Raw genomic sequence first — 25,365 nt, forward strand, 5'->3', positions numbered from 1 at the left:
AAACAAAATAATGGAACGTTTGTGTTCGGAATAGCGGCGGCGGAATGTTTTAGCAGACGGACCAGGGACAACTAGCTTGTTAGAGAGACCCCAGCCAGAGTTATCTTCATAACCAAACATCTATTTTTTAGTTTTAATAGTTTCTCTATTCGAACTAGAGGTTAAGACATCCCTGCTAAAAGATGGGAGTACCAAAGTTTTACCGATGGATTTCAGAGCGCTACCCGTGTCTGAGTGAAGTTGTGAAGGAACACCAGGTAGGACAATTCAGTGTTAGCGTTAGCTTAGCTTAGCTTCTGGCTATCATCGAACCAAGTAAAAAAAAAAGAAGCAGGCCGTGAAACTTTTATTCCACGTAGCTAACATATGTTTAACAAAACACTTTAATAGCCTGAACGAGAGGAAACCTTACATTTGAATGTGTAGCAGTATAAAACGTTAATGTTTAGACAGGCCTGTGGTTAATCATGTCCACATATTAATCTAAGTTTACTGTGATAATTAATGTTCCTGGTCAGAGCAGGACTTTATGAGCTACTTGCTGTTTTTATTCTGATGTACTGTAGGTTGTATTTTGTTGATGTAAAGCACTTTGTGACCTTTGTCTGTGAAAAGTGCTGTATGTAAATAAAGTATTTTGTGTGCTCAGCGGGTCTTCAGTGAAGATAGTGTTTCAGTGCTGCAGCAGAGGTTTCATCAGCTGGTAGTCCAGTGACACCCCCATTACATAAGACTGAATGTGTTATGAAAAGAGACATGGTGTTCAAACAGATGAATATTTGACAGCAAATTAAATAGAAAACCAGATCCTTCCCTTCTCAGATTGTCAAAGTCAAGTCAACTTTATTTATATAGCACATTTATAACAGCCGAGGCGGACCAAAGTGCTGTACAGTAAATTAGGCAAAATACATTACATCCAAAACATCATAAAGACACGTAAAAGTAATTAAAACACAAAACAATAGTAAAAGTTATAGTAGACACTGCTGCTGGGATAAAACACTCAACTAGAGATAAAAGCCAAGGAAAAGAAATGGGTTTTTAAAAGTAACTTAAACTGTTCAGTTGTGGCAGCAGATCTTATTTTAAATGGTAATTTATTCCAAAGTGTCGGAGCTGCAACAGAAAAGGCTTGATCACCCCTAGTTTTGAGCCTTGTTTTGGGCACGTCCAGGAGCAGCTGGATGGAGCATGAACATGTACTAGTTCACTTAGGTAGTGAGGTGTTGAGCCATTTAATGATTTAAAAGCCAGAAGACTTACTGGCTTTTAAATCACGAGTCCACAGTTATATTTTACACTCATATTTTTATCAGGTTGCCAGTTTTTTTTTTAATACTTTTTCTCGATACTTTGTTACCACATGTTTTAAAATGATACCATCTCTGTTGTGTTGATGAAAAGTACAGATGTTTTTCAGATCTTTCGTCATATTTTTAACCGAAAGCTGCGACAAGAGAGAGAGACAGAACACTGTCCAAGTTGTCAAATACATTGCTGATGGGTTTGTGCAATCAAGACAGTGTGCAGGAGTTTGCGTGCAGTTTTCTTTAGTTAAAAAGAAGAATTAACCCAATATTGGGCACCTAGCACTTCTATTTTTCTCACCGTGGTATTGAAACAGATATCAATATATTTAGATTTTTAATCGAATCATATCAGTTTAAAGTTCTGGTTTCGCGATAATCCTAATTTTTAAGTACTAAACATAGATGTTTATGTTCTCTTTGTTGTTTACGACTTGAAGAGATCACTAGAGCTTTTAATATTTACTTATGATTCCCGCAAATTTGTTTTGTCAACTGTTCATGTGAAAACTCTTCAATCGAAACAAAAGCATTAGCATTCTTAGAAATGTCATACAGTTCAGGAAAAGCAACATGTTTTACTGGACAAATTACAAGATTATTCCAGAGTAAATTTACCAAACACTAGTTGTATTCGTCATTATCAATGTATTTTTTTCTTTCTCTCTTCAGATTCCAGAGTTCGACAATCTCTATCTGGACATGAATGGTATCATCCATCAGTGTTCCCACCCCAACGACGAGGACGTCCACTTCCGCATTTCTGAGGAAAAGATTTTCGCTGACATCTTTCATTACCTGGAGGTTCTCTTCAGGATCATCAAGCCTCGCAAAGTCTTCTTCATGGCGGTGGATGGCGTGGCACCGAGGGCGAAGATGAACCAGCAGAGAGGGCGCAGATTCAGGTAGAGATCCGAGCAGGATGAAAGGAGCGTGGATAAATGATTTTGAAGGCCATCTTGGATTAAACTGGCTATGGAGTTCCACAAGTTCCTGTTTTAACCTCTGGATAAACAAAAGTCACCACTTTTAGCTCTCTTGCCAATAAAAGTTTCTTCTTTGAATCTCAAAGACCGATTATGAATGTTAAATTTAGATGTGACGCTAGCTTTTCTTAAAGTGACCAAATAAAGGAACATGATAATTCCAAACATGCCTTCAGCGTGATGTTAAATCTCAAGTGTAAATAATGACTCATTTGCTTTTAGTTATCTGACCGAGACGACAACTCTGTTTTCAAATGTAGTAATTCAATGTCATGTGTAATTCTTTAGTCTAGCAGTGACGTTCTAGGTGCCACATTTCTAAACCCCGAGCCCGGCACAAACTGCCTAATAAGGCAGAACGGGCCCCAAACAGAGCAGAACTAAAATGCAATATTTGCTTTGGTAAAAGACTGAAGAAACCAGACTACAGGCAGGATAACAGCCTGAGACTGAGAGTCTGACAGACTTTTTGATAGCTGTCTTTATGTGTTTGTGTTTGACTGTGTGTGTGTGTTTGTGTCTAGGTCCGCCAAAGAAGCAGAGGATAAGATCAAAAAAGCCCTGGAGAAAGGAGAGGTGCTACCCACAGAGGCTCGCTTCGACTCCAACTGTATCACTCCCGGTAGGAGAGCTCTCAAAGCTTTGCTCATAACAAACATCTTAACACATTTACATGAATAAGAATAAGCTACGGCAAACCATGAACATGTACAACCACCGGTTTTTCTGGTAGGGAAATTAGCTTTTCCGTTTTAGGGTGTGCTGGTAGTGAAGTGGTTAGTGCGCATGCCCAGGTGTGGAGGCCCCAGTTCTCCAAGCGGGTGGCCCAGGTTCAGATCCGACCTGAGGCTCCTTTCCCACATGTCATTCCCCACTCACTCTCTCTCTCCCTCTTCACTGTCCTGTCTCTACGTAAAGGAATAAAAAGCCACACATTTTTACAGTTTTTACAGCGGAATTAACATGTGTGCAGCCTGTTGTTTTTTTCACTCACCTGTTTTGATTTTATGAAGGATATAGGTTATGCATTATGGGTGTGGTTGCTCCAGCTGAAGTGGTTTATCAGGAGGATTAAAGTCTGCCTCAGCTCCAGCTCTTTGTCTGTCATAAGGTTGACTAAAGTTTAAGAGTCAACATTTCCAATATGGTGACCACCATGGATGGGCTTCCAAACAGCCCTTCAGAAACCAATGGTTTACATCCATTTTTATAAACAGTCTTCTATGGTTCCTCCGTATACACACAAATTATATTTAGACATTGACGCAATTTGGGTTGAGCTCAGTTTATTAAATGCGTTCTTTTTTTCTTGTTTACTGTGACGACTGTCGTCTATTAAACCGGTGGTTGTGTATTTCATACAATGCCAACACATCAGAAATGAATGTGTCTGTTCTGAGAAAGTTGTTAGACGGGTCTTTAATCATGTATCCTTTTTCAGGTACTGACTTCATGGTGAGACTCCAGGACCAGCTCAAATATTTTGTCCACAACAAGGGCTCCACCGACAAACTGTGGCAGAACGTCAAAGTCTACCTGTCAGGTCATGAGGTAGGTTCACTGTTAAGAAGAAAGAATCGTCTGCGGCTTTAGTGGCTGCATGTCGGCACCAGTGTCCACGAGAGTGTGATTCTGTGTGTCAGCTTGAGTTGTTGGTTTTGTCCTGAGTCAATGTTTGTCTTCCTCACAGACTCCAGGAGAAGGAGAACATAAGATCATGGAGTTTATTCGCTCTGAGAATGCCAAGCCGGGTCACAACCCCAACACCCGACACTGCCTGTACGGTCTGGACGCTGACCTGGTATGGTTTCTGTTCCGTGGATTTAGACAGAGATTTACGTTAATGCCCCAACCCCTCTTTGATGCTCACCCCCTCTTGCCCTCTGTGTTGTAGATAATGTTGGGTTTAACCAGCCATGAGCCAAACTTCTCTCTGCTCAGAGAGGAGGTACGCTTCGGGGGAAAGAAAAACCAAAAAAGGTTGGTTTCCAAACTCTTTGTAAGGGGTTGTGTTCTTTTGTTTTGTCTTTAGTCGTTCACATGTCTATCTGCTCTTTTCTTTTCTTTCAGGATAACGGCTCCAGAGGAAACAACTTTCCACCTTCTTCACTTGTCTTTGATGAGGGAGTACATCGACTACGAGTTCTCTGGGCTCAGGGTGAGACAAACCATTAATACAAAAATGGAAACTAATGGAAACCAGGAAAGAAATGTCCATGCCAGGGGAGCTTTTGTGTGTATTTCATTGTAAAAAAGCAACACCTCACCTTAACTGATTTTGTTCACGGCTGTTTTTAGAATCACCTTGGCAGTGATTACGACTTGGAGCGAATAATAGACGACTGGATTCTCATGGGCTTCCTGGTGGGGAATGATTTCATCCCTCACCTCCCTCATCTTCACATCAGTCATGATGCTCTGCCTCTGCTGTACAAGACCTACATCAGTGTCCTGCCCAGCCTGGGGGGTGAGAGCACACAAACTCTTAACCTCACACTTATATTCATTAAAGTTAACATATATGTGTTTACAAACTGCCGAGTCTGCCGTCTGCTCACTTTCTACAGTTGGTTCCTCTAGTTAAATAACATGTGGCAACTATTGTGATACACAAATATTCTTCTGTTGAGTTTTCATATCTGTAAGAAACTAAACTGAACCCTCTTTTCTAACTTAGGTTACCTGAATGAGAACGGACATCTCAACCTCAGAAACTTTGAGAAATACCTGGAGAAGCTCGCTGAGGTGAGAAGAGATCCTGATGTATAGAATCAGTGACGTTCAATAGTATCAGACACTTGATAAATGTGGCTGCGACATGACTCATTACTCAGGATGAGATGGACCGAGATGTAGGTCTTAGTTTGTGAGCTTGATGCTAACACGTAATGGAAAATGCCAATGATTTTTCAAAATCAATCGTTTCTGAACTTCAGATGGTAAAAGAGAATAAAGACTAGTGTGCACACATCCAAGCACATTTTCATAAAGCGGCAGGACAATACAAGTATAAACTACAGGAAAAAGAGAGAGGTCCGCACACTGTTCAGCTCCCAATGAGCAACTTTATTTTAAACAGGGCAACATTTGGATCTTCTTCAGGAAAATGTGGAGGGAGAAAAGCAGCAAGTTTGACTATCAGCAAAACAATCATTATCACCAGAGAGAGACCAGGGACAGTGAATACAACAGCCACAAGAGGGCGACATACTGTAAATCCCAGGAAGCAGAAAAAACAGTCAAAATACACAATTTGAAAACTTTTAGATAGTTAGCCATGTAGCAAAAGTGATTTATTTTCTGAACAAAGAGCTGTTCCCCCAGTGACAGACAGACTATCTAATAGAGAGAATATAGCTATTTGATTATAATACTACAAAAAATTTACAATATTTGACAAAAAGCTGAACAGTATGGACCTTTCTCTTTTTTTCTGCAGTTTTAGCTGTAGATGCTAACATAGGTAACAGCATGTCTACAGTCTGTAACTCTACAGGCCTGTCATTGGTCAAGAGTCGGTGGTCTCTGCTCAAATGATGATCAAATCAAGGGGTCGTGTCATGACACCTGTCAATCATTAATACTATGAAAGTGAGTGAGAGAGAAAGCCACAGTGTTTGGGCTGTAAACATGTAGAGATGTGTGTTTTTCTTCTATCCGTCAGGTTCGATTGGTACTTTAAGTTCAACTGAAAGTTAAAGTTATTTAAAGAATATTACTCTCATCTTTATTGGATAAAAAAGCAGGGACCAGCCGTGCTTGCCCATTTATTTTATATAATGTTACAAAAAAATCAGTGCAGTTTGTAAGTAGTTCAGTCTGTGCTGAAGAAGTGTGTCACTTAACCTTTGACTTCTAAAACTGTCCCTTCTCTTCTCCAGTTCGACAGGGAACATTTCAGTGAAGTGTTCGTGGACTTGAAGTGGTTTGAGAGTAAAGTGGGTAACAAGTATCTGAACGAGGCCGCCGGATTGGCTGCAGAACAGGAAGCTGCCAGCAGAGACTCCAAGAAGGAGGTCAGCTGTCGGGTCAACATATTAACAAACACACACACATATAAGTGATCTTGTTGTAACAGACTCCTGAAATCAGTAACTAAATAATTTTTATGTGTTTGTAGGATTCAGGGCTTAGTCTGTCAGATATGATCACGTCAGAAAAGGTTCCTGCAGCGGGGAAAGGATCAGCAGGAGAGGACGAGGAAGAGGAGGACGACATGTTTGAGACGGAGTTCAGACAGTACAAGCGCACCTACTACATGACCAAGATCGGCGTGGATGTTGTGTCTGAGTGAGTGTTGAGACACACACACACACACACACACATGAAATGATAAAAATATGTGGACTTTGAAACTGAGCCAATTATTTTTACAGCCAAACAGAATTAAATTAAATGATTCTAAACAGTAGAAATGCTTCTGAATAGTTAGTGTGTCACATTTTTTAAACTTTTTACTCTCTCTCAAAGGGTGAGAGAAGCCATTAATGAGAATACAACATTATGCGTCACGTAACATCCAATTGTAATTCACAGTCCTAATCTGAGTTTTTGATTTCTCATTTTCAGTGACTTTCTAGCCGCGCAGGCCAAGTGCTACGTGGAAGGTATCCAGTGGATCCTTCACTACTATTACCACGGGGTGCAGTCCTGGAGCTGGTGAGAACTTCTTTTCAAAATTCACTTTCTTTTGCTTCTCGTCCACTCTTTAATGATAGATTCTACGTGTAGAACAGTTGTTACATCACAATACCAGATTTGAAACTTGTATAGCTCAAAATATTTCAATGTTTTGATGAGGTCAAAAAAGCTCCAGCAACACACATCGCTCAGGATCGGGATGACCCTGATGAAGACCACCGGCTGAAACACATCGATCAAATAAAGATGATCTTCAGAGTGCTGCAGGAGCTTTTTTCACCTCTCTCAATTTTAAGAGAGTCCTGGCCGAGACAGGCGGCAGCAAAATGTACAGAGTTTAACACAAACAACGAGCAGCCAAACATACAACAACAGAATATACATTAGTAGACATTTAAAGATGTAAGTAACTCATTTAAACAGCAAATGTTTGTCAGGATCATCCACCAACACGTCTACATCTCCAGCCAGATGTGTTGAAACTGCACTAATACATGTCAAGTCAAGTTTGTTTGTACTGCACCTTTAAAAACAGCATCAGCTGACTAAAATGCTTTAAAGCAGATAAAAACATACTCATGATTTAAACACATTAGCAACATTTCGGTCATCCATTTGACCCTAACCCTTTCCTTTTTACCAACGCTCATGAACATAATGGAGATTGTATTATTTTTAAAACATGTGGTATCAAAAATGATCACACATTCTGACAACCTTGGTGTGTAGTAAGTTTTATTGATTGGCTAAATTTTTTTTACAAGGAGACAGTTTTTACATTTTTCTGGATTTTCTTTTCGTCGACTCTCTTCAGTCTTTGAATCACATGTGTATGTTTTTTTTCTCTCTCCAGGTACTACCCCTACCACTATGCTCCCTTCCTGTCTGACATCAGGAACATATCGGAGTTAAAGTTGACCTTTGACCTGGGGAAACCCTTCATGCCTTTCCAGCAGCTGTTGGCGGTCCTTCCTGCTGCCAGCATGGAGCTGCTGCCTCAGGCTTACAGGGTAACACTCGTATCGATATATAATATATACTGGACGTATGGGTAGTGTCTGCATGTGATGTTTCTACTTTTAAAATTATTAAATCAGAAAAGATGACGGGTGTTATAAGATCCAAACATGATAAAGATGCTAACTTATTGTTTTCGGTGTTGCAGCACCTCATGACCAGTGAAAGTTCCCCCATCATCGAGTACTACCCTGTCGACTTCAAAACAGACCTCAATGGAAAGCAGCAGGAGTGGGAGGCTGTGGTTCTCATCCCCTTCATAGATGAGGTGCACACACAGAAACAGACCGCCGCTAACATAATGCAACACCTGCATTAAATATGCATTCTCATCAACAGTGTGTCATGTTGTGTTTTCACTGAACAGCGCTGCTTACTAGCAGCCATGGAGCTCTGTAACCACCAGCTGACCAATCAGGAGAGGGCCAGGAACTGTCACACAGAGTGTGCAGTCTACTTCTATGACCAGGAGACAGACTTTACATACTCCTCCAGTGTGCCTCATCTGTTCCCCGACATCGTGCACTGCCATGTCAGGTACACATATACACACACACGCACACACATACACACACACACAGCCCTGATAGCCTAAAGTCTTTACTGAGTGTGAGCTCTAATGTCAACATTTCAGTCTTCTTCACCTCACACGATGCACAAGATTAAATGGTGAAAGTAATATTTAAGTGTTTTTATGCAGTTATGAAATAGAATGATTACCTAACCACCCAGGAGTGTTTTTATTGATATTCTAGAAGATTTTTCCTGCATATAATCGAAGCTGTTTTCAGGCCGTGCAGCGTTGGGATAAAAACTTGTTAATGTTGATTCTCTCACACAGTCATGTAAAGAATACTCACCGTCATCGGGCCCATGCAGCCGGATTCTTACTGAACGTTAACTGTCTTTTGTTTTGTCTGTTACAGGAAAGAAGACATCCCTATGGACGCCTGGCACGTACCGTTGAGCCACCGCAGCAGAGCCGTCGACCGCTCGGCTCTGTACTTCTGTGGTTTCCCAACTCTGCAGCACATCAAACACAAGGTGTGTGTGTGTGCGTGTGTGTGTGCGTGTGTGCGCGTGTCAAGCACAATGTTTTTTTATTTTTAGGATTAGTGTCCGATGAATTCAATTTAAACCTTTCTAAATGAAACATTATCTAAATTTCAGTTTGTGCTTATTGATTGTTGGAAGCTTAAAAGTTAGAATTGCTTAGAAACAATAAGTATGAAAGTAGATTTTGTGTTTTACAGTAGTCTTACTTTATCTCTCTCTCTCCTTGGTTTTCTCTCTGGACTCACTCACTTTAGTTCTACAAAAAGAAGAGTGGGGTGGTCGTGTTTCAGCAGAGCAGCAGAGGGGAGAACATGATGCTGGAGATCCTCCACAGCAAGGACGACGCTGATCCTGTGAGCATCTCTCTCTTTTTACTGCTCTCACTAAACCAACACACTCTGCATACTGTACTTACTGACATAGTTCTTAATATAACATATTCAATATTAAAAGAATTACCCTGACTTAAATAAATAGAAGAACATGCTCCTGGCAGCAGCATTAAATTATTAGGAGGTTAAAGTAACTGTTTTTAGTTTATGTATCGTAGGTATAAATTAATCGTTTTAAGTCTTCTACACTGCATTAAGGTGATTTTGTAAATATTGGTCCTATTTAGAGTAAAATGAACAGAAAGGCCCCCGTGTCCTGATGTATGATATTCCCCGTATTATTGCCTCCTACGGATCGTGTCTTGTACCCACATCCTCTTTGTTCCGTGTCTGCTGGGGGAAAAATATCTCAAATGAAAAACATGCAGAAAAAAGTAACAGAGCCAAGTCAGTCAATCATACAGCGACTACTGTCAACAGACTCTTGTCATATAGACAGGACAGACGCTCCAGAGCGCACAACCAGTGCTTTTTTTTTTTTGATTTGAAAAACTCTAGGTGGGCCTAAGGGGTAAAGTTTTGGTCTATTTTTTGCTAAGATTGCAGCCTGTTTACCAGGACAGAGTTAGGACCTCCGAATCCACCATGTTGTCCATATACTGTCACTTCTGTCTGGAAAAAAAACCCAGAGAGCAGCAGCAGTCGACTCAAAAAAACAAAGCTTCAAAGACCAGCAGGCCCTCTCCAGTCTGAACACATAAAATCTCATGTACATTTGTTTATGAAAAAGTGAATCCTGAATTGTTTTCTTTGTCAGAATGCATCAGAGATACAAGGATGTCATAGGATTTACTTTGAATAGTTTCTTTAATAAGCAGCTGTTTTATGTAGGAAACCTAATGTCCTCATAGACTCAACAGTCCAACCACGATCTTTAAAAACACCTGCATCACTTCAACAGGAAGTGAGAGAAAGTTTAGGTTTCTACTCTTCTGCACTCGGCTTCACTGTCTTTGTTTTCTCTCTCACTCTGCCCCCCTCAGGTATGCGATGATGTTGCGGGGCAGGTCCTGGGGAAACCCGTGTTCGTCAACTGGCCGCATCTAGAGGAAGCTCGCATCGTAGCCGTGTCAGACGGAGAGGTCAAGTAAGTTTGTTTGTTTTATTTTTCTAAATAGTGGATACAAACACGATATTTAATATGATGTTAGTGATGTTTCTTGAACAGTAGACCTATTGTGTCCTAAGTGTTCTATTTATGATTATTCAATACTATGATTGCCTTTAACCTGTAGTACAAAAACAGCTAAGTAGAAACGAGGCACAGCGGATCAGATACAAGATTTTACTTTGATAGTCAGAAGCTCACAAAGCTCCAGGGGGTGGGGCTTCAGGGCACCAGACAAGAGAGCATGAGACGAGACGCTCAGACTGCAGACATACACTCTTGACAGATTGCACAGTTAAAGTAAAAAAAAAAAAAGACGGGTTCAAATAGTCCAGGAAATTGTCAGACTCTGAAAGGGACATGTGTTTTAATGGCTACAGGTCTGTAACAGGCTGCTTGCACAGTGAACTATGAAGATGCTTTAAATGATCTTTGTATCTCTACCACTGGGGGGCTCCAAAATCTACACTGAGGGTCTTTGAAACATCAGATGGGGAAACCTCCCTGTCAACAAATCTAGCAGACCTGTTTTTTTATATTTTTGCTAGCGCAGAGATTATTGTTTTTATTGGTGTGTCAGTCTGCTGCTACAGGTGAAGTCTTTCGCCCTCTTTGGCAGGTTTTGTCTGGATGAACCGCCAGGTGTCCAAAGAGTGTACGATAGACCGTCCACACCTCCTCCCACCAGAGTCACCTATCTGTCTGACAAGGAGCAGAAGGACTGGGTGAAGGATGTCCAAGGACTCACGGAACAGTAAGAGACAAATAGCAACCATACAAAGATAGAGCATTAAGTTATAATGCAGCTTTTATATTCATGTTTACATATTTTAAGAATATGGGTGCAGCTGTTCTCATGTCTGAGTCATTGTATCATTGTAACTTTCTGTTAGTTGTGTTTAAAATCCTCAGACCCTTTTACCACATTATAGGATAACGATGGGGATTATTGCTCATGTTCATGGAGGAGCATTTCTTTCTTGCAGTTTCTTGAAGAGGAAAGGCATCACGGTGAACGAGACGGCAGTGGTTTTGTACGGCCAGCTGCTGACAGGAAGGAAATACGTCCCGAAAGCCAACGGGGTGGTGGAGCTGGAGAAACAGTGGGCCAAGCAGGTCCTCCCTTTCGCCTTCCAGACCATCGTTAAGGTACACACACACATACCAGATAGAAATACACTGATAGAAATCACACAGGAACCTCTGATGAGTGAGGCTCCATGAACGCATTAGTTGTAAAAACACTTTGCTATTGTTGAGGAAAGACTGCTGTAATCGTTAAAGTCCTGTTGATCCATACAAGTTTTACCTACACAGGCCCTGTGTCCACCTAGCATTTTTATCGGGCAGAAAAGGTCTGTCCTGTCACTATGACAACAGTCTGTTGACAACGCTCTCTCCTCATTGTAAACTAAAAAGACGCTGGCGCTCAGAATAAAAGCTGCGAGGTGGACACGGGGCCAAACAGACTTCATTGCTGAAGTTTAATGCTAAAGCGATGGTGTTTTTCCAGCAGGGTAACGAGGCTGCACAAAGAGCTGCCTGAGCTGAAGACAAGCTCTTCCATCACTTCAATCTTTGAAATAAACTTTTCCAAAGGCAACAAATTGTGTTTGTAGATTATGTGGACAGTTTTAGTAATAGTTTTAACTCCTGGCTGTGACAGTTAAGGATGTTCATTTGAAGAGTAACATTGATTTTAAATCACTAATGCAGGTACACATTAAAATCCTGTAGAGTAGGGCTTTACTTAACATTTGTTATTATTTTTGATTCATCTGTTTCTCCATTGAATGACGAGTTGTTTGGTCTTTTTAATGTTTGAAAAAGGTGCATTGATCAAACATGGATTTTAAATTGTTGATCAATGTCTCTAAAAGCCGAAGTGAATGTCCTCACATGTCACAAAGATAACCCGTTTAGTGTCAAAGAGAGGAAAGAAGAAGAGAGTTTTCACAACTAAGAAGCTGAAATCCAACAAATTTCGTTTTTTTATTGTAAGAAAATGTTCTCATCTCGTCTCACCTTTTTGACCGACTCGTTTAATGATGTGGTTTTGTATTTTCTTCTCAGGACATCCAGGCCTTCTACTCGTCACTGACCTGCTTTAAGAGCTTGGACGAGCTCTTTCCTCCTTCAACCGCCGTCTTCATGGTGGGAAACCCGTACTACGGCGCCATGGGCGAGGTACGTGATCACTTGGCTGTCTCTGGTCAAGAAGTCATTCGAGAAATACTGGATCATCACAAACTGCTGCTCAGGGGTTTTTTTTCTAAAAGAAAATTCAATCTGTATTAAAATATGAAACACTCGTATGTTGAAATCTGCCCTCCTTAACGACTCTTTTTATAACCCAATCAGGTGCAAGACTCCAGTGATGTCATCAAAGACGGTCGGGTGCGAGTTGTCTTCAATGTTCCTCATGAACCACAGCTGGAGACTCTGATCCAAAACCAGCACGTAAGAGACGCACGAGTGTGAAACGTTGACTTAGAAATCTTCTTGGAAAAGATTTACAATGTGTGCTCACGTGTGACGCCTGCATGTGTTTGTGTTTCTGTAGAAATACTGTGTGAAGTACAGCCCAGGATACGTTCTGGCGTCTCGCCTCGGTATCACCAGCTACCTCGTCTCCCGCTTTTCAGGAAGTATCTTCATTGGCCGAGGCTCCAAGAAGAAGTTAGTGCTCAATTCACCTTTTAGAAACTGCTGTTTGTTGTCTGTCTCTGAGTGCAAGCTTCCTTTTTACAATTGTTACACATTAAGAGAGAGCGTTTGCAGCAGCAGGCCTGTAGAAAAAGAGCAGCGCCCAACAGTTTTTTTTCAAAATTCCAGTTTTTTGTGCAGCTGCTCTGAGCGCTTTGAGTGGAAAATCTTTTCAAACAGCCAATCATAAAGTAGATCAATCGGGTGCCTTGCGCCGTGTCTGATCATCATTATCAAGCTCATCATCCAGACAAAACAGGAGGGCAAGCATCCTCTGTTTTAATGCTCATAGTGAAGGAAATAAAACAATCTCAAATATGAAGCATACAGTTAAAGCAAAGGGGCAGTGTCTGTCATACAGCAGATATTATAAACAGTCTGTTGTCATAGAGACAAGACCCACGTGCAGCGCATCATCCAAGCGCACAGCCCTGCCAAGTGGACACAGGGCCTTACATATAGTGTCTATTGGGATAGTAGCGGGAGTAATAATTGTGTTTGGTATTAAAAAACATCCTCTCTGTCTGCAGTCCCTGTGGGGAGCAGAAAGCCAACGTTGGCCTGAACCTGAAGTTCAACAAGAAGAACGAGGAGGTTCCAGGGTACACGAAGAGAACTGAGAAGGAGTGGCTCTACTCTGCTGCTGTGGAGGAACTGCTGGCTGAATACCTGGACAGGTGTGTGACAACACTGGCACTGCACATTGTTTCCTCGTCCTACATCAGATCCTTCAAACTAATCTTTCTCTTTTTCGTGCTTTTTTTTTTTTTTCAGATTTTCTGAAGTTTTCAACCTCGTGTCCAGAAACAGTCACGATGATGTTTTCTATGAAGACGACATCTGGCCTGGATTGGAGCAGAACGGGTAAAAGAAAAAACACGCTCCACATCACTCGTTGCATTTCATCTTCCTGTAGCTTTCTCTATCACATTTCAGCTCTCAGTGTGAAGTCGATGGTTTCTTTTCAATGAACTCTGATATTGATGGGTTCCACACAGGGCAGAGAGGGTTGCTGAAATCGTGGCATGGTTGAAAAGTCACCCGGTGAGCTCCGTCAGCAGGGCGTCCTGTGACCTGCAGGTACTGGACTCGGCCATCGTGGAGAAGATCGAGGAGGCTGTGGAGAAAATGAAGGTAACACACAGCCCCGCCCACATCCAGTTAGAAACATCATACCTCATCTCTGTCGGTGATCTGACTCAGGTCTCACTTTGTCCCCCGTCTCAGGTGAAGAAGAGCACCAAGAAAGTCCGTGTGACGGTCAAGCCTCATCTCCTCTTCAGGGTGAGAACTGTTTGTCCGTTTGGGATTGTTTTCACACTGATATAGATCGATCTTCTCTCTGAAATGATTGGCTTCTTCTACTAAAAAAAACCTGTGTGTGAATGTTTGTGTGCAGCCCTTGGAGCAGCAGCAGGGCGTGGTCCCAGACCCCGATGCAGATTACCGTATGTTTGACCGAGTCGTCAACATCAGGGAGAGCTTCAGCGTCCCACTGGGACTCAGAGGGACAGTGGTCGGCATTAAAGGAGGTGAGGAGGACAACTGGAGCTCTTTGAGACAGAGCTCTTTTCTTCAGCAGAACATGCAGCTGCATCATTTATAGGAGACAATATACACGTTACATATCATTCTCACACTTAGTGTTCTGTCTGTGTGTTTTCAGCGGAGCGTGAAGCTGAGGTTCTCTATGAAGTGCTTTTTGATGAAGAATTTGCTGGAGGCCTTAACCTCAGGTAATCTCACTTTTTAAATGTGCTTTGTGAAAGATAGTCCGTAGCTTTTTCCTAAAATGAATAAATAGATTTATACAAAAGTAATAGACCTCAGTAATCACTTTTACACATTCATACATGTGTGGTGGTGACTGTGTCTGCAGAGACCCCGTCCTCTGCCGGTGTTTTCATGTTTTGGTTTGTTTCGGGCGACACGAGGCGTTTCTGGGCGGTGAGCTGGTCGATTGGAACGTGATTCAATCCACCTCAAATGACAGATGTGGACGTAGAGACAAAAAAGAGAGAATATAATCATAGCGAGGCAAAATACCAGATGGAAGGTGAACCTTGTGTTGTCCTGCTTTCTGTTGGACAGGCAGGTGCCAAACATCGATGGTTAGCTTGTGCTAGCGTGCGGTAGCTTGCAGTGTAGGTACAATCAGTAAACAAACAGAACGTGAGCCCAGGAGGAGGGGTCCAGTTGGATGTTGTGTTTACAAGCTGCAGCGAACAATGCTACCGACTCTACCTTGAAGTTTTTCTAAGAAGCTGTGACAGATTATTTTTCTGCGTTTATAATGCAAGAAAAAAAAGACAGCAGCTCAGTATTGATCATTTCACTGGTTGATTAAAACCAGTCAACTCCCCTCAGAGTGATGTCTGACAAGTAATGTGACCGCTGTGCTGCTCGCATGTGTCCTCAGGTGTACGTCACCACGTGGTTACCGCCTCCCTCCCTGTGCACTGATCAACCTTTCCCACGGAGCCCGAGGGGATCTCACCTCCCAAAAACTCACCGCCATCGTCAAACCTCAGCCCTCTGCAGCCGCAAACTTCAACTCACAGCGCCAGCTGGGCGGCTTGAACCACTCTCCTCGTTCACCCTTCATCCCGACACAGGTGAGTTATGTTGTTGGTGTTTTTTGAACCTTTTCATAACTGTAACAGCCAGACTTCAATTATAAATAAAGGTGGGGAAAAAGCTGTGGGCTTCATCCTTAGTTTGGAAACTTTCTGCTGTTAAAAATGGGTTAATGAATACACTGTTTTCCTCTTCTTTAAACACCACCTCTTCTTATTTCTCTCCTCCCTATTTTATAGCATAACAACAAACAGGGCGTGGGGAAGGCAGCTGTCCATGGCAACAGGAACTCTCCCCCTAAAGGTTTTCCCCAGAAACAGGGAAAGGTAAGATCAGGATCTTGACTCTTACATTGATAAGCCCCTTAACTACATGACATTAACTGAACCTTCTTCATCCAGAGCAAAGAGGAGTACAGTAACGTGTGGCAGTCTCTGCAGAGCTCTGGTCCTCCTCAAAAACCTCCAGCCCACTGGCAAAATAATGTAAGTCGGTTCTTCCTTTTCATTGATGAGTTTATTTTTCCCATGTTGGTTTTCAGATGGGTTGTGGGTCAGGGGTCTGTTTCAACAAATGTTTGGATTTTCAACCCAAGTCTTGCTTCATGTAATCCTTTTGTCTTGTAAGACAAAGGATTTCCTTTCCTTTAGCCTTACCAACTTAACCTGTTGATGTTTGTTACCTGGTGATTCAGACCCAAGCTTTTATAAAATAGAGCCAGTAGTTTTAATGTTGAGCTATACAAAGAAAGCCTGAGTTTGTAAGTAATGGGATAAAGTTTCCAACTTTAGGACGGACAAAGCCACCAGGCGATTCACCATCAGCCAAACAAAGCTGTAAGCACGAGTACCTGCATGTGTGAATACAGTGCATTATGTTGTAGTGGAAATAGAAAGCAGACCTGTTGCTTTGTTGGATACGTCTGCTGTCTATTATGTTTGTAAATGTGTGTGAATCTGTGGCTGCACTAACCTTGGTTTGTTTGTGTGTTCAGGCCCCAGTAGGTGGCATCAGACTGTTAAAGAAAGACGAAGACATCAACTCCCTTTTCCCCTCAAATAACACATCCAACAAGGTACACACACACACACACACACACTCACTCGCTGTGTGTGTTGTTTGGGAGTTTTGGACCACAGTGTTTGTGTTAACAGATGTCTCCACACTTCCTCTCGTCCGTCCCCTCTCATATTTCTCTCACTTAGACGACGACAGAGTTCGAGGACCTGATAGCCAACCTGAAGATCTCCGCTGGTAACCAGCAGACTGCACCCGCTCCAGCTCCTCCTCAACCACAGACCAGCCAATCGGATGGCCCGTTGTCTCCACAGTCCTTCGCCATGGTGAGTCAAAGATTGGTTGTGTAATGTGCAGGTAGAGTATCATGAATGCAAAATTGAAAAATAGCTACTGTTTAACAAAAACAAACAAACACTCTGATTTGAAATAACAACATTACTGTATATATTATTAAAACACAGCAAAAAGAAAAGGAGCACACTAAGCCATTATAAAATGTTTCAGGTGCACAACCAGACTAAAGAGAGACAGAAAACCCTGTTTCCTACATCGTGCTGAAAAGTGTCTGTTGTTGATCTGTACGCTGCTGCTCTACCCAGATAAAACACACTTTGAAGGACACACACACACAACAGAAACTTTTCTGTCTGTCTTATATTATTCCTACAGCCTGTATTGATAACCGTAAAGACTTGTTTATTAGACACACTTTTAATACCTATTCTTTCATCTGAAAAATTCCTACACAACATTATGCTGACAAACATGCCGTCTTTACCGAGAGATCAGCCGCCACCATCACACATTGCACGTGACCTGAAATGTTTCACCTCCCTTCACTGTTGCTTGTAAGCGGTGGCTGTTCTGGAAATTTGTGTTTAGTCCAAGGCAGAGCCGACAGTTGTCTTTCTGATAGTTTAATCCATGCGTTTTCAAACGGACCTCCGCTCTCACCAGCATGAGATAGCAAAAAGGAGGAGGCCCAGAGCGGAGGACTCAGAATAAATACAGAGCATTATCTTGACCTAGTGACACTCTGTTTCCTGATAGGACAAAGGCAACAACAAAAGGTTATTAACATAGTATTCAAAACATTAGTGACGCAGCCCAGGCTGGCAGCGCTACTTTTTAAGATGTTTTTCCTTATGAGCTCAAAATCAAAAAGTAAATAAACATTGTGGAGTGGACAGATTGAAAGACTCCTTAATTACAGTGAACGAGTGAGCAGCGAAGGTGTGCAGCACGACTCGTGGGCTGTCTGAGAGCTCAACTACTGTACTGCATCTAGGAGGAGTGCGAAGTGAAAAAAAGATGGTATAAAAAAAAGCTACAGAGCTGCACAGAAATGTCACTTTGTAGACTTTGCTGAGGGTAGTGGAAATCATCCTGCAGGAAGACAGTTTAAACCTTTTTTTCTCTCAGAGATCCAGAAACAGATCAGCGTCTTATGTACCGCTGCGACTTATATTCCAGGTTTAACGTTACTTTCCATACCTGAAATGTATGTAAATATAATTTCTTAAAACATTATGGAAGAACACTTCTTCTGACACCTGTAATGTTGTCCCTTGCCTTCATATTCTGCTCACATCTGTTACTAAAGATTATTGAACTCATGACCGGCTCCACATCAACTTTTTGTGAAGAACATTTTTAATGATAGCAGATTATTCTGTCATCATGTCGGCCTTTAAAAATGTGCTGGTTAAACATGAGTGATGCACATGAAGGCATCATGCTGGCCATGTTTTCTCCTTCCCCTTAGTTTTAAATTAACTCTCTTATACGTTATGAAGCAGCAATGGTATCCTTGAAATCTTCAAGAACATGAATGTTTGAACAAACATTATTTTTCTATCCAGTTATTCTGTTACATTAAGTGTGTGTGTGTGTGTGTGTGTGTGTGTGTGTGTGTGTGTGTGTGTGTGTGTGTGTGTGTGTGTGTGTGTGTGTGTGTGTGTGTGTGTGTGTGTGTGTGTGTGTGTGTGTGTGTGTGTGTGTGTGTGTGTGTGTGTGTGTGTGTGTGTGTGTGTGTGTGTGTGTGTGTGTGTGTGTGTGTGTGTGTGTGTGTGTGTGTGTGTGTGTGTGTGTGTGTGTGTGTGTGTGTGTGTGTGTGTGTGTGTGTGTGTGTGTGTGTGTGTGTGTGTGTGTGTGTGTGTGTGTGTGTGTGTGTGTGTGTGTGTGTGTGTGTGTGTGTGTGTGCGCGCGCGCGCGGCAGAAGGGAACTCTGGTACTGAAGGAGATGCTGAAGATCGACGGCACAGGAGCAGGAAGTCCTAATGCCCAGGAGACGTCTAACTCCTCCACCGGGTATCAACAGAACAGGAGACGATCATCCAAGAAACTAGGTACAAACCTGAGTGTTTCACCGCGGTCTGTTTGGATACAACTTCAGCCGTGTTGTCTCTCTAATCTTTTCTCATGTTCTCTCCCTCCAGCTGCGAATATGAACAACCCGCATGGTGATGCAACAGCTGCTCCTCCTCCTCCTGCTGCTGCTGCTAACCTCTCCAACGCCATGCTGACCAGTAAGGTGTCAGAGCTGGCGTATGTGTGTGTTGGGTTAGGAATGGCCCCGCCTGACTTCAGCTTCATAGGAAACAGACAGGTAACACAGGGCAGTGCATGTTCACACACACACACTCAATAATATATTTCTACATGTTTAGATCTGATGTCGTCTTTCATATATCATGCCTTCCTGTAAGAAACTGAGCTTCAGTCAGTGTTGCTTAAACACCTGTGTAACACATCAGAGCTCCACTGACATTGCCCTCTGTCTCCACAGAATCTGGTCGTGTGTCAGGTGAAGCTGTCCAACGGACTGATGGTCCACGGCCCACAGTGCCAATCAGAGAATGAAGCCAAGGAGAAAGCGGCCTTCTTTGCCCTCCAAAGATTGGTACAAAATACACACATATTTTTTTTGTGAGAATCTACAGTATGTGTGAACTGTCTAAATGGTTAGCAGGTGGTTGAAGCTAACTAACAGCCTGTCCTAATTGAGCGACTCACCGACGCCCCGTTTCTATTTTCCTCGCCGTTGTTGCATAGACAGATGAAGAATGAGGAAGAGTAGGTGGCTCTACACGACACTAACACTCGCTTCTCTCACTGAACAGAGCTTGTTTTACAAAGTGGAGATAACGGTCCTTAAATAGTATCCACATGATTTAAATGTTTAGCTTTGGCTCGTGTCACCAACACCGGAGAAAAACTTTTCTCTCGCCTCGCCGTTCATTGATGCGCCTCTGTGTTGTGGTTTGAGTAAACAGCTCCTCAATACAAAGCACCACACTTCAGTTTTGCCACCTTCAATACAAAAGCTCTGGATGTCGTATTGTTTGCAAGGGGAAACTGAAATTCGCAGAGAAATCAATATTTAATGGCTGCAGTTTGGACAGCTAGCGTGCGATCATGTGCGTTGGATTGGATATCTAACGCTTGCATGCTGTTAGGACTGGAGATATACCTATTTTAACTACGTGGACGTGTGCTACTATGGCTGCTACGCATTCCCATTCCACACTTGCTGTTCACATCCTTAAAAACGAAACACTATTTAAATGAATATCAGAGGTAGTGTAGAGGCAGAATGGATGTGATGGGGTCAACACAGCAGCAGGGACACGTTTTTAAGACAAGCTGATCGACCAAATCCACAATAATCTACATCTGTACGACATGTCACTGCACAGCGACAGACGTGACTGCCAAACTAGTTGGTGACGGATAAGTTCCACTCTAGAAGTCTACGGGAAGAACTGCAAAACTAACTGGAAGCAAGTCAGAGAGGAAAAGAGTTTGAGAAATGCACTTCTCATCGCCATCGGTTCATCTGTCATCAGTTGTTTGAGCCCACTGCAGAGTTAACATAACAGTAATCTCCTCGAGTGTCGCTGTGTAGTTATATCCTGCACATCTGGTCCTTGTGCCTTCCTTGTGTCCATCTAGAGGTAACCTCTGGTATCACTTAGGATCATTTATATCAGCCAGCCAAATATCAATAAAAAAATAATATAACCCCTTAACATTTAGATGTATATTAACTTTACAAATGATCTCTGTTCAGAATAGAAACACATCTCAACAGTTCAGCTGGTTAAAACAAAATCTGCACCATTTTTGTGTTTCTGTAAAGCAGCAAGTAGACGGATAACACGTCTCTCTTCACTCTTTATCGGACGGTAAAGAGTATGGTTCTCATTCTGTGTCTCTCCTCTTGTTCCTTTGTAGAACTCAGTGGGATCGGGCTTCCCCCTCCCGCCTCCTATATTCCCAGGAGTGGGTCAGATAAGACCCCCACCCATCGGAGCCATGCCCCCCGTTTTCAACCAACAAGGTCAGTCTGTCCTTCTTAAAGCTTAAGTTGAGAGTCATGTTGGTATTCTGAAGTGTGTTAATTAAGCATTATCACACGAGAGGGGTTGACGTTGTTCTGAAGATCAGCTCTGCTGTGATTTCCCTTTGTGACATCACAAAGGGCAGTAACCCCTCCCCCTAACAGCTAGGTGTTTTGCTGCATTCATTCGAGTTGTAAAATGCACATGAACACCTGCTCAAGTTGGAACAACAACTCGAGGTGCCGACTTCCCGACCGTCATCAAATGGGGGGCAAAATATGTTGTTTACTTTTAATTAATTCAGATATTGCATATCAACTTTTTGCTCAAATATAACTTTTAACAGTAACATTTCACTGATCTTCTTCGTACCATCAACGCTTTTTTGTGCTATTGTTACAACATTACGACTTTCCGAAATGAAATCACGTGAACACTCTGAAGTTGGAAGAAAGACTTCCCAACTCGAAAACTTGGACCACCCGAGCAGCACCTGAATGCAGCATTAGTTCTGTCCTCTGAGTCTGCCTGCTCACCTAAAATAATTGGTCATGGAGCGTGAAAGCCTGAGCCACCCAAAGCTCTTCCAGAGAGGGGGCGTGGTCAGACACAGCTCATTTACATATTTAAAGGTACAGACACAGAAACAGCCTGTTCTGAGCAGGGCTGAAATAGAGGGGTTTATAGACATGATCAAATACAGGATCAGAGTGGATTCCTAAGAAACTTCACAAACATGTTTTGATGGACTCTGATACTTATTTCAACTGGTTGAAAAGGAGGAGAATATGTGACCTTTAATTTTCAAAGTTTAGTCTTTTATGTGCTCTTATCTCACTCCTCCTCCTCGCTCCTTTTCTCCAGGTGGTTTGATGTTACCTCCTCAGGGTTTCGGCCCAGCCCCTATGTGGGGGATGCCGCTGCCTCCTCCCCATCACCCGAACCAGCCGTTCTACACAACAGCAGGAACCTTCCCTGGTGCGGCTCGCCCGCAGGCTCCAGCCACACTGCCCATCGGCTCCCACAACCAGTTCATACCATTACAGGTAGATGTTACACACATGAAATCAGGGGAAGGAGCTAAGTTTAGTCTCAATACTTTCCCGTATTACTCTTCTTACTTAGGAGGATGAATATTGTTTCCTCTGCTGGTGGAGTGATGCTGCAGCCATGGTAACCATCTCTCACTTGTCTTCTGATCCTGACAGGTGACAAAGAAAAGAGTCTCGGCAAACAAGAAGAACCAGGACACTCGAGAGTTTTACAGCGCCGCCCACACCGTGGCCAGAAACCAATCACAGAGATATCAGCCCTTCGACCAATCACAGGCTCAGACTGAACCGGACAGCAGTAAAGTCGACCTGCTGCTGCCACACACCGCCAACAGCGGCCCCGCCTCGTCCAGTCCCGGTCTTGCAGACGTGGCTTCCTCGACGATGACAACAGCCCCACACACGCCCCCTCGACAAAACCCGCCATCAACAGGCCACACCCCTGGCTCCGCCTCCAAGAGGAAGCACAGAAAACTGGCAGTAAACTTTGAGGCGGCGAAAGTCTCAGAGTAACGAGCTGTTGTTTGTGTGTGTGTGTGTGTGTGTGAGGAGAGAGAGGTGTGTTTCTTATTATTCTTTTTTAGCTGAAAACGTCTGACTCAACATTTCTGATCAAAACCTGCCGCACAGAAAAAAACAGCTCCAGTTTGATCTAAATCACTCTGCTGTCTGCCTCCCAACACAACGTCATGAAGCATATGACGGATTGTTGTCGGCCTTTATGCCTTACACTTGAGCTCACAGTTCTGGTTGTTGTAGTCTTACAGTCTCCTTGAGGTGTTCTCACTGCAGCTGACGTGTGGCCAGTGAGAGCCTGCCACATTAGGGGAGCAGGGTGCATTCTGGGATGAGCCTCTGGCTCATGTTGTCTTTGGGTTTTTTGGTCAGAGAGCTTAATTTATAGGATTGAGTCCCCTTTCTTACAAATTTAATTTAAGTCTTTTTCCCTTGAATCAAAATATTCGGGCTCTATATTGTCTTGAAAGAAAATCCTGATTGATTAGAGCATTTCCTTTAGTCGCTCTAGCTAGGTCGACAACGCACTCATCGAGAAACAAAATTTAGTGACATTGCGGGGCAACTAATTCAAGCAGTTTGATGATTTTAAACAAAACCCTGTACTGTAATTCAGACGCCCCAGTACAGTTGAATTCTTTATTTGCCTCTTTTAGGATGTGCAGACCTTCAGTTGGACCTTAAAATGTCATCTGAGATGATCAGCTGTTTGTTTGTGATACTCCAGCTGAGACTTTAATGAGTGCAGAGTTGTCATTCAAGTTGTGTGACAACCTTTCTCTGTTTGCCGTTGAATGCCTGAAGGACTCAGCTAAGCAAATATGTTACCAAAGTGATAATAATCTAATCTGGCAGATTTTTTGTTTATGTCTGTGGAGTAGTTAAGATGTATTGAAATGAAACGCTACCTTAAAAAAGTGCATCATCCATCCATCCAGTATCTCTTCTGCTTGTCCCGTCGGGGATCGCAGGGGGACTGGAGCCGGTCTCAGCTGTCATTGGGTGAGAGGCGGGGTACGCTAGCAATCACAGGGCTAACATATGGAGTCAGACAACGAGCCACACTTGCATAAAAAGTGGATCATGATTTAAAAACCCAAGTGTGTAATCACGCAGAGGTGTTGAAATGTGTTTATGTAACTCAGCGCAGACGTGAACAGAAGATGGATTCTTACATGAACCGAGAAGAAAAACAAAAATCAGTTTTTTGAGCTTATAGAATTAGAAACCCATGCTACACATTCACCCTCTTAAACCCCTTTAACGCGCTGCGTTGTATATTTTTCAGCAGCACAGCTAGAGACTTTTCTTTTCAAGTTTTGTTTGGACATCGCAGCAGGAGTCATGGCAGCTCAGACACAGAACACACGTTGACATTGATCGTGCTCCTGCTCACAGTGCAGATTGTCCCTGATGTTCTGGAAAACCTCTTGAGGTCAGTCCTCAGGGACGCGCTGACGTCTACATACTGTAGCTTCAGATGTGCACCTAATTTCTGCCCGATCCTCGTGGACCTTAAAATGTATTCAATTTGGAGTTTAGTGCATCTGATGCTGTGATGATCTTGTTCTGCTGCTTTAGGAGGATGGTAGTGAAATAATTATGGATATAATGTTTCATGATGTTTGGCAGGTTTTGATCAGTGATGTGAATCAGGCTGAACTTTGTGATCTCGTCTTTATTTTCATCAAGTTCAACAGCCTTTGACTTCCAACACCTTGCTGCATTTATTCTACTTTTTAAAAATTCTTTCTCAAACACATGGTGTAGAGCACTGCGCAGAATTATGACATGAGAATTAATTAGAGAGCTGTTTGACACCAGCACATGAACCAGAGTCCAAACCTTTTTCTTATTCGTCCGTTCAATTTTATAAACTGGACTTTGTGGAGAAGTCTTATTTTTTTAAAGCTGTAGCGGTCTAAACCCTGGATTTATTCTTTGTATTGGACCGACAGAAACCTTCAACTTAAACTGCCAGAGCTCAAAGTCAACCTTTCTCTTTTCTAAAGATTAAAAGGCATCAGGAGACAGTGGCTGATTTTACACAGGGGCAAAACAAATGTTAATCTTTCTATTTTCCAGCTTTCACTACTTAACTTTGATGATGAAAACATTCTCTACAGCGAGTACTCGAAGCTCTCACAGTTCTTCAAAGTGTTCACTGTTCACCTTTCATTTAAACACAAACAAAAACCCAGAACATTTCTTATTCTGAGAAGATTGATTACATCGACTGAAGTTTTAATTTCACAGTGAAATGTGCTCATGTCTTATCAATGAAGTTTGTGAGATGCGACAAAATAACTTTTTGGAACATTTCTCCAGGTCCTGGTTTGAGACTCTCTGAAGCTGTTTGTGTAGATTTTAAATCTTGGCTTTATATTCCACCTTCCTACACACCTGGACTTATTTACACACACACACACACACACACACACACACACACACATAAAATAAATCTCTCTTTTAAAACATCTTAATTTTCCCTTTAGAGCTATGAATTTTATGGAAATCATTTTAGAGACCGTCCCTGCATCTTTTCCAAGCTGTCTGAAGACGTATTGTTTTACTAAAGTTTGTGGAGGAGGCGTCGTGACTTTGTCATAAATTTAAAGGGACACGAGCGTAGAGCGTGTGT

At 42.4% G+C, this 25,365-nt stretch overlaps 1 protein-coding gene across 1 annotated transcript; it reads left to right on the top strand.

The window, feature by feature from the left end:
- Positions 1–45: 45 nt before the first annotated feature.
- Positions 46–25,154, top strand: xrn1 (5'-3' exoribonuclease 1). Its single transcript, XM_061043901.1, has 40 exons — positions 46–257; positions 1,983–2,215; positions 2,821–2,918; positions 3,738–3,847; positions 3,987–4,097; positions 4,191–4,276; positions 4,367–4,454; positions 4,595–4,763; positions 4,974–5,041; positions 6,178–6,312; positions 6,417–6,586; positions 6,866–6,955; positions 7,791–7,947; positions 8,103–8,222; positions 8,322–8,491; positions 8,881–8,998; positions 9,265–9,363; positions 10,386–10,489; positions 11,130–11,264; positions 11,497–11,659; positions 12,584–12,697; positions 12,872–12,970; positions 13,074–13,189; positions 13,747–13,893; positions 13,991–14,080; positions 14,215–14,350; positions 14,444–14,500; positions 14,616–14,748; positions 14,883–14,952; positions 15,636–15,831; positions 16,033–16,119; positions 16,195–16,278; positions 16,788–16,868; positions 16,999–17,136; positions 19,032–19,161; positions 19,252–19,421; positions 19,602–19,715; positions 21,050–21,155; positions 22,021–22,202; positions 22,365–25,154. The coding sequence occupies exons 1-40, from the start codon at positions 183–185 to the stop codon at positions 22,719–22,721; spliced, it is 5,106 nt and encodes a 1,701-aa protein (XP_060899884.1). The 5' UTR covers positions 46–182; the 3' UTR covers positions 22,722–25,154.
- The last annotated feature ends 211 nt before the right edge of the window (positions 25,155–25,365 follow it).

Source organism: Labrus mixtus, chromosome 8, assembly GCF_963584025.1.
Source record: "Labrus mixtus chromosome 8, fLabMix1.1, whole genome shotgun sequence".
Classification (NCBI taxonomy): Eukaryota; Metazoa; Chordata; class Actinopteri; order Labriformes; family Labridae; genus Labrus; species Labrus mixtus.